The sequence below is a fragment of the Cariama cristata genome, unplaced genomic scaffold (genome assembly GCF_000690535.1).
Source record: "Cariama cristata isolate BGI_N322 unplaced genomic scaffold, ASM69053v1 scaffold2493, whole genome shotgun sequence".
NCBI classification, from domain to species: Eukaryota; Metazoa; Chordata; class Aves; order Cariamiformes; family Cariamidae; genus Cariama; species Cariama cristata.
Window position 1 is genome coordinate 12,841 of NW_009606445.1, and position 8,214 is coordinate 21,054.

At 53.5% G+C, this 8,214-nt stretch overlaps 1 protein-coding gene across 1 annotated transcript in view; it reads right to left on the bottom strand.

Moving 5' to 3' along the window:
- TFCP2 (transcription factor CP2) overlaps positions 1–5,580 on the bottom strand; it is a 15,879-nt gene extending 10,299 nt beyond the window's left edge. Inside the window, exons 1-3 of the mRNA XM_009696357.1 lie at positions 5,543–5,580; positions 1,332–1,483; positions 28–104 (exon numbers count right to left, since the gene is read on the bottom strand). Coding sequence (XP_009694659.1) covers positions 28–104; positions 1,332–1,483; positions 5,543–5,580 — 267 coding nt within the window. The remainder of the gene's footprint in view (positions 1–27; positions 105–1,331; positions 1,484–5,542) is intronic.
- Positions 5,581–8,214: the final 2,634 nt, after the last annotated feature.

The window sequence follows — 8,214 nt, forward strand, 5'->3', positions numbered from 1 at the left end:
AGGAATGCAGGACAAGACCTCGCTTACCTTTACCAATTTCCCATTTATCTCTGGCAGCTCCCCAATTTTCCTGTTGTCCAGCATCCGAATTTCATAGGATTGCCCTGGGGGAAAGAAGACAAGGGCACCTCATGGTTAATCACAGAATTATCAGGGTTGGAGGGGACCTCTGGAGATCATCTAGTCCAAAGCAGGTTCACCCACAGCAAATTGCACAGGATCACGTCCAGACAGGTTTTGAATATCTCCAGAGGAGACTCCACAGCCTCCCTGGGCAGCCTGTGCCAGGGCTCTGCCACCCTCACAGTACAGAAGTTCTTCCTCATGTTCAGGTGGAACTTCCTGTGTTTTGGTTTGTGCTCGTTGCCCCTTAACCTGTCGCTGGGCACCACTGAAAAGTCTGGCCCCATCCTCTTGGCACCCACCCTTAAGGTATCTGTAAGCCTTGATGAGATCCCCTTCTGCTCTCCTCCAGGCTGAACAGACCCAGCTCCCTCAGCCTTTCCTCATCAGGGAGATGCCCCAGTCCCCTCATCATCTTCACTGCCCTCCCCTGGACTCTCTCCAGTAGTTCCTTGCCTTTCTTGAACTGGGGAACCCAGAACCAGACCCAGCACTCCAGATGTGGCCTCACCAGGGCAGAGTAGAGGAGGAGAACCTCCCTCGGCCTGCTGGCCACACTCTTCCTCACACACCCCAAGACACCATCAGCCTTCTTGGCCACGAGGGCACATTGCTGGCTCATGGGCAACTTGTTGTCCACCATCACTGCCATCTCTCCTCCAACATTTTGACATATTTTTCTGCCCCACTAGACACTCTGCTGGGTTTTCTTGTCATATTTTAGGTGGAGGGGGGTGTCATACCAGCCACAGCCCCTCTCCAGGAGGAGATAATCCTCCCCCTTCCTGCAGCAGCACTTTCCAGGAATTACCCTCAGTAACCCAAGATCAAGAACAGGGAAGAAATCGATTACACAAACCTCATCTGCTCCTTTGGTCGCTAACCCTGATCTTCCAGTTTTACTTGAAAGCAGCGGGTACAGCTTGAACCTGTAAAACATCCCCCTCCCACAGAGCACCCCAGCACGAATACACCAGTTAACCACCTACATCACGCCAATTTTAAATCCGGTTAAAATCCTACAGGCAATTCACGCAGAAGGCAGGCAGCAAGGCAAAGGAAGTGACGCTTCCAAACAGGACCAATCTGGGATTTACTACTGAGACGCTTTCCATTCCCAAGAGGAAATTTCCAAAGGCAAAGTTTGGTTTTGTTTTGGTTTTTTAAGGTGTTTACATGAGGTGCACAAGGCCTGGGGCTTCTCTCACCTTGGTTGAGATAGGTGAGCGTTTCGTCGTGGAGCTTGACGGCAGGGGAAGTGGCGGCACACAGCACGTACTGGAAAGGCAGAATTTTGTTCTCGTTTTCAGGAGGCAAACTCGATTCTTCCTGCTTGAAGATGGGCAGGGCAAGGACGTCGCTGCAAAAAGATTTGTCAGACACATTCATTTCAGCTCTGGCTACAGAGAGATGATGCGTTTGGTATTTTGTTCCTCCTCCTAAGAAGAGCTTTGTGCTTTTTTAAGTTAAAAAAAAAAAACAACTGCGTACCCTGACATCTCTCTGCAGAATTGCAAAGGAGCATTAAAGCAGACCGAGTAGTCCAAGAAGAGGACCCAACAGCTGCTTTTGCTAAAGCTTTTTTCAAGCGAGCCTCCCTATCCACCCAAACCCCACACATTTCTTGCTTCAAAGCTAACAGATAACAGAGTTTGTGTTTCAGACCGAAGCCCAGCTCCTCCGGCAGCGCGACTCCTCCGTCACTCATGCATCGGTGCAGAGCTGCTGCAAAGACAGACGCGTGCAGAACAACACCCGTGTCGTGCCGATAAACACCTGTCCTCTTCCTCATGATACCAGCCCACTCCCCTCCACCACCAAACCGGCCCCTAACCCTTTCCCCCACTCCAAGCGGAGGGGCCAGGAGCTCATTTACCCTCCAGGAGAGGCTTGGCAGGAATTTGAAGTCTTGCTCAGGTCAAGGTCACCAATTTTTTCACCTCCTCTGTGCTTATGAAAGCCCCCCGCCGCCCCAGCAAACAGGGGTGTCAGCCAAAGCAGAGGCAGAGACCTCGGGGCACGTTGGATGGGGACACACACACACGTGTGTACGGTCAGAGCACCAAACCATCCCTCCCACGGCCGTCACCTGCTGCACGACGCACACAAACATCTCGGTGGAGCAAATCCCGCAGGCTCCGACATGGAAAGAGCCCTTCCAGCACAAAGGCAGCAGGAAGCGGACCCTCAGCTTTCCCCAAACTCATCAACAAGCCCCCAGATCCAAACTGGGTGGACTGCGTACCACACAACTAGCCAGCCCTGACCCAAACCAAGAGTTTGGGATACCCACAGAGGTCAGAAGATGCTGCGTGGCATGGGCGGCACAGCCCACGCCATGGGTCCCCACACCACGGGATTTGGGAGAAACCAGACCCAGGTTTCCAAGACAACCACAGGGACCTCGTTTTATACCTCACGGATCTGCCTCTTGCCGAAAGTCAACACGATTCCTGCCCAGCCTATGTTTAACGACAGGAGGAACTGCCCTGGGAAGCCATCAGGATGGCTTCTCCACAAACCATCAACCTCCAACAGCCCAAAAAACCCTTCCTGGTTACATGAGACGAGTTATACGGGAGCTTCACGTTGTGCCACAGAGTGGCACGGAGTCGTTCCAGCTGGCACCAGCTTGGGCTCACCATCCTCTGGATGCTGCCATGCCGCTCTTGGCGCCAGCTGGGAAAAGCCAGGGTGTTCAAGCCTTGTGCTACCAACATTTTGCAGGAGAAGGATGTCTCCAGGTCCTTGCAATTATGCAAAACCTTCGCTGTCTCCACTCCCCTGCGATCACAGACACTTTTCCATACTTAAAAGGCCACGTGGCAACAAGAACTTGCGGAATAATGTTAATTTAAAAACTTTCAGCGATACCGCTGAGCCTACGGGCACATATTTCATAGAAATTATTTCAGAAGCTGACTCTCAGCAGTTGTTTTGAGCCATAACAATGGCCAAGAACAACTACTCCATAGGAACATCCTCCCACCCATCCACACGAGCAGAGGCCAGAGCAAAACCAGAGCCCGGGTAAACAGGCTTGAGTGGCACAGATGTGACCAAAGAGCTGTGGATCAGCTGCTGGGGCCACCCAGCACCATCCCACCGTCCCTGGGTGAAACGCGGTGTGGGGCCAGAGCAGTTCGGGTCCCTTGGAAGGGCAGCAGCAAAGCACTAAGCCCTGATGAAGAGTCAGGTCACCTGCCCCTCCTGTTACTGGCTTTGGGCTCACAGGAGTGCAAGGAAGGAGTTAAATACACTTTTTTTTTTTAGTTGAACATTAAAAACCTTTCCCAAGAAAAAACCGGACTTATCTGGCCAAATACCAGCTCCCACCCTAACAGGGCTTTAACCTTTTGGTTTCCAGAGACTAAATATCCACCCTTCCTCCAGCGTTGTGCAAGTAACACCTACCACCGCTGCTCAAACCCGATCGGGAGAGCCCTTCTCCACCCAAATCCAAAATTATTAGACGTTACACAGAGCTGCACGGATGCCGCGGTCTCGACATCAAGGCACGTGTACCCAATTAGGCAAATTATACAACCCGGAGGACGAACTTCCCTGCAGCTCCATCTCATTAGCAGAGGAATGGTGTTTCCTCCTGTAAAAGGATTTCTCATCCGAGCGGGCTGCCGAGGCAGGACGAAGCACGGATGTTACCGATCCCTGTAAGAAAGCACGAGGAGGGGGAAGAGCAGCATTAACCTTCTGAACCCAAAGAGATGGGAAAATTAATTTAAAGGCTACACCCTGCACAAACTCTCCCCGCACAACAAGATGTGCTTCTCCTGCAGGCGTGAGAGCTCGTTTTCCTCGTAGGCTTTGACACGGCAACGCTTCAATCCCACTTCTGCAGCCTCAGGAAATCCCGAGGTTTCCGCTCTTTCTTTTGCTTTGCCTTGCACAAAAACAGAGAAGGAGGTAAAGTTCGACTGTGACCTCCCTGCACGGAGAGCCAGAACATCGCCAGCATCCCGGCTTTCACTCCCCTTTTCCCCACGCACGCGGAGCTCTGACGTGATGCTGGATCCACGTTACGCAGCGCAGCGATCGGCTGTAATATCACAAACCGCTTTTCAGGGCTCCAGAAACTCCACGTGGCCACGAACACTGCTCGGACTGCCAAAAATCACCTGCCAAGACGAACGGCAGAGCCAGCCCTGCAAAACCTCCCCAAATCCAACCTCTGGATTTGTGTTTGCAAAGACCCTGCTTAACCACAACCCAAACCCCCACATTTTATCACAAGCTGCAAAAAGGTAAAAAAAAAACCCAACAACAAAACCCCAAAACTTGGGGTAGTTGCACCCCTGTATTTCTGGAACAAGAGTCCAACCCAATTAATTAGGAATATTCATCAAGCAAATGATGGGTTTGGCGTGACTCGGTTGGTAGAGCATCACCGCAACATCCCTGCTTGCGGGGAGCGATCCTTTGCCATCGCAACCGCCACGGGTCCTCCGCACCCGCCACGGGTTTTGGTAAGAGCCCCTCGACTGCGACCTCTGGTTGTTCAGATGCCAATCCATGTCTGTGCTGTAGGACCCAGGTAACAGGGTCAGCCTTACGCGTTGCAGAGCACAATAAAAAAATTAAATATTTATAGAGATAACACGGTTATAAAACGGCAAGGGAAAGCTCGGTGGCTCCTGGGCTTGGGGTCTTCACGGCATCTCCAGGGGAAAGACGACCTCAGCCACCGGCAAAAGGCCGCAGCCATGGCCTGCAAGGCGATTCATAGAAAGCACTTTGTTATTTTGCCTCCTGCTAAATCTCCCACCCCTGCCATCGCCCACCAAGTTCAAGAGCAGACATTTTGTGGGTTGTTTGGGGAGAGCGGGGAAGCTGCGAGTCCTTCAGGTATCAACATCCCCTGTGACGTCCCCGCGACAGCCAGCGTGGCCAAACCGAGCAACAATCAGGGGATTTTTCTTTAGACAAACCCACGCATGGTGCTGCCGACTCCAAAGGCACCTGGAGAAGTTCCTGCAACTCCTGGGGACATAGCTCCCTTTAAAAAACAAAACAAAACCAATATTTCCCTGTGTAATTTAACATGCTTTTGGGGAACGACACTTTACTTAAAGCCTCCGGTTCTGGAGTGGGAGAGAATCTCCTGGAAGAGAGGGGGGAAAAAAAAAATAATTACAGAAAAACTCTGCGGCTGGATGTGTTCAGCCGATGCCCGATCATCACCTCCGAAGCTGCTTCCGCCTTCCTAAAAACCTAATTCCAGGGAACAACAGCAACATCAAGAATTCAGGTTCATTAACAAAGGCAAAGCACAATCCTACATACAATTCAAACGAGAAAAAGCTTCCAGCCGTTAACAAAGGCAAAGCACAATCCTACGTACAATTCAAACGAGAAAAAGCTTCCAGCCGAGTGACAACCTTCCTCATCCACCACCACCTACCAGCGCTCGTTCCCAAGGCAGTAACGTGCCTCTTCCATAGGGAGAAGGGATGAAAGCGGAAAAAAAAACCCACGGGACAAGCACAGAAAAGTCACAAATACGCTCAAAACCCGAGGTGCCTGCTGAAACCTTCCCCCTCTTCCCACGACACGGTGAGAAAATGTCAGATGTCAGGACAGGAAGGTCGGCGCGCTCACCTACGACGGCACACGCTCTATTTACGGGCAGCGTAGGTCAAGAAAAGTCTCCGAAAAAGAGAGTCGGGTTTCAGACGGCCAAGCGAGCCCTGCAGAGAGCGCAGCTCGGCACCAGGTCGGGCTCAGAGCAGCGGCACAACCATCGCGTCGCCAACGCGGAGCTCAAAGCCCTTTGGCACTGGTAATACCGGCGTGGAAAAGCTTTGCAGGCAGTTCGGTGCACGGCAAAGGGTTGGGAAACCTCTGCTCAGACCTCCGGTGCTGAAAACCGGTGCCCGGCTGGGTCAGCCGTGGTAGGTAAAGGATGTAAAGACTTCGAAAGCTCATACCTGAAAGATTTCCTCGTGCAATTAAAACTTTGATGCACGGCCAATGGGTTTTAGCTCGATGGAGGCAAATTTACACGTTAAAGATGATCCACGACACCTTTGCTCGCCCTCTCTGAGAGGGAAGCGTTTGTGCACGGGACCCCTCGCCCAAAAGGAAGGGAAAAGGGGAGGAAAAGGAGCTTTGAAGCTGGACCTCCCCTGCATACATTGGGAATTCATTTGTTCCCTCCCCATCAAAGGTAACAAAGGAGGAATTCCTCCTCCGAAAAGCTGCCGGTCACAGCGCTCGACGTTGTTATTGCCGTGAGAGACGACGGACACGCTCCCTCCGAGCTTGCACACCTTTGGGACTTTGTGGGTTTCCCCCCCTCTCAAGCGCCCCAATTAAACAAACCCCAAAGGTTGTGACAGATCCTAACGGTGGCCAGGGATAACTTTGGGAAGGTGCCGGCTCTTGTCCCTGGAAGGAAGTAGAGACGAAGGCTGGATGAGAAGAGCTGCTCTTCCACCTCCCCTGGAAAAGGGCAGTGGGTTGGAAGTGGCTTTCCAGCCTGTTTTACCACGAGCAATCACCCAACGGGTCATTTTTAATTCCCACTTCTACCATTTCCAATTGCAGCCCCTCAGAAAGCCCCAGTTTTGCGTCACGGTGTCCGTCCTCTGGTGCCATCCTCCTGCCGGACGCCTTAACCTCAGCGCCAACCTCCAAGACCTTTCTTCACCACCCACCTCTGTGCCCAGCTCCTACCTCGGGTCTGCGGGGAGGGATCCATCTTATCCTGCCTCCCCACTTCCAGCCAAGGGAGATCCCAGGATGAAAAGGAGCAGAACAGAAGTCACATTTGAACTAATAAAACTCTCATCCCAAATTACACCAAAGGAGCTCTCTTGCAGATGGTGCTGGATCTGCACCGGCCCACGACAGAGCTAATTAATCAAGGACGGCGGCGGGGAAGCACGTGGCCGCTTGCAGAACGACTCGGCAGACCCCATCCAGCCCAACACCTCATCCACGGGCTGCGCTTCCCCGTTGTAACTCCCGCAGCCAGAAACGAGGCGTTATGGGGTCTCAAACGCAGCACTTTGGCCTCACCGCTGCACGGAGGCTCGGCTGAGCGGTTGGATGCCAGAGCCGGGATCAGGAGGGCAGAGCGGCGAAGCAAAGCGGGACCCACCTACTTGTGCGATATGGTTTGAGCATCTGACGCTACGAGGTCCTGATCCCTGCGCTCATCCATGGGGGGTTTAACCTCGTGGGGGTCCTGCTCCTCTCCTTTGCTCCCGGTTTAGCTCTGAGTTGGAAGAACAGAGCTAGTATGACCCGAAAAAAACACACCGGTGTTCCTCCGGGAGGGTAATTAATTAGGGCAAAGTACTGCTCCGGGGGCGATCACCATACGCTGCATAAAACCAAAGCAACCGGCCATGGGCTCTTCTAACCAGCACCGGAGGAGAAGCGCGGGACTAATGCTGCATGGTTTAGCTGCAGTTTGAGGACGTCAGGAAGCCAAAGACCAAGAGCAGCGCAGGGGCTGCGCAGCCCCACGACCTCGAATACGTCCACCCTCCGAAACGGCTGCCCAGGGAGCCCCCAAAGCCCCGAGCGGCCCACAAAGCAACCGGCCATGGGCTCTTCTAACCAGCACCGGAGGAGAAGCGCGGGACTAATGCTGCATGGTTTAGCTGCAGTTTGAGGACGTCAGGAAGCCAAAGACCAAGAGCAGCGCAGGGGCTGCGCAGCCCCACGACCTCGAATACGTCCACCCTCCGAAACGGCTGCCCAGGGAGCCCCCAAAGCCCCGAGCGGCCCATGGGCTCTTCGCAACCGCGACTCCATCCCAACTTCAAGCAGCCACCACCACATCTCGGGGTTGATGCCAGATTCAAGCACCCAGTTCCCTCCTGAACCATCCCCCGGTGCGACATCGTGGCTGCCAAACATGCCGGCAAGCAGCTCAGTCTCCCATTTTTAGGCACATTTTGGGGCTCCTCAGCTTGCCCTGAGCCCCCCGGGGTGGCCAACCCCTCTCCCAGGTGCAGGATGGACCCTTTAACGTGGCTGGAGCAGCCAGAGCACCCACCTACCTCATGCTGTAGGCCCCAGCGCCCAGCTCCTGGCCAATACCCGACAGGCTGGCGTCGAAGT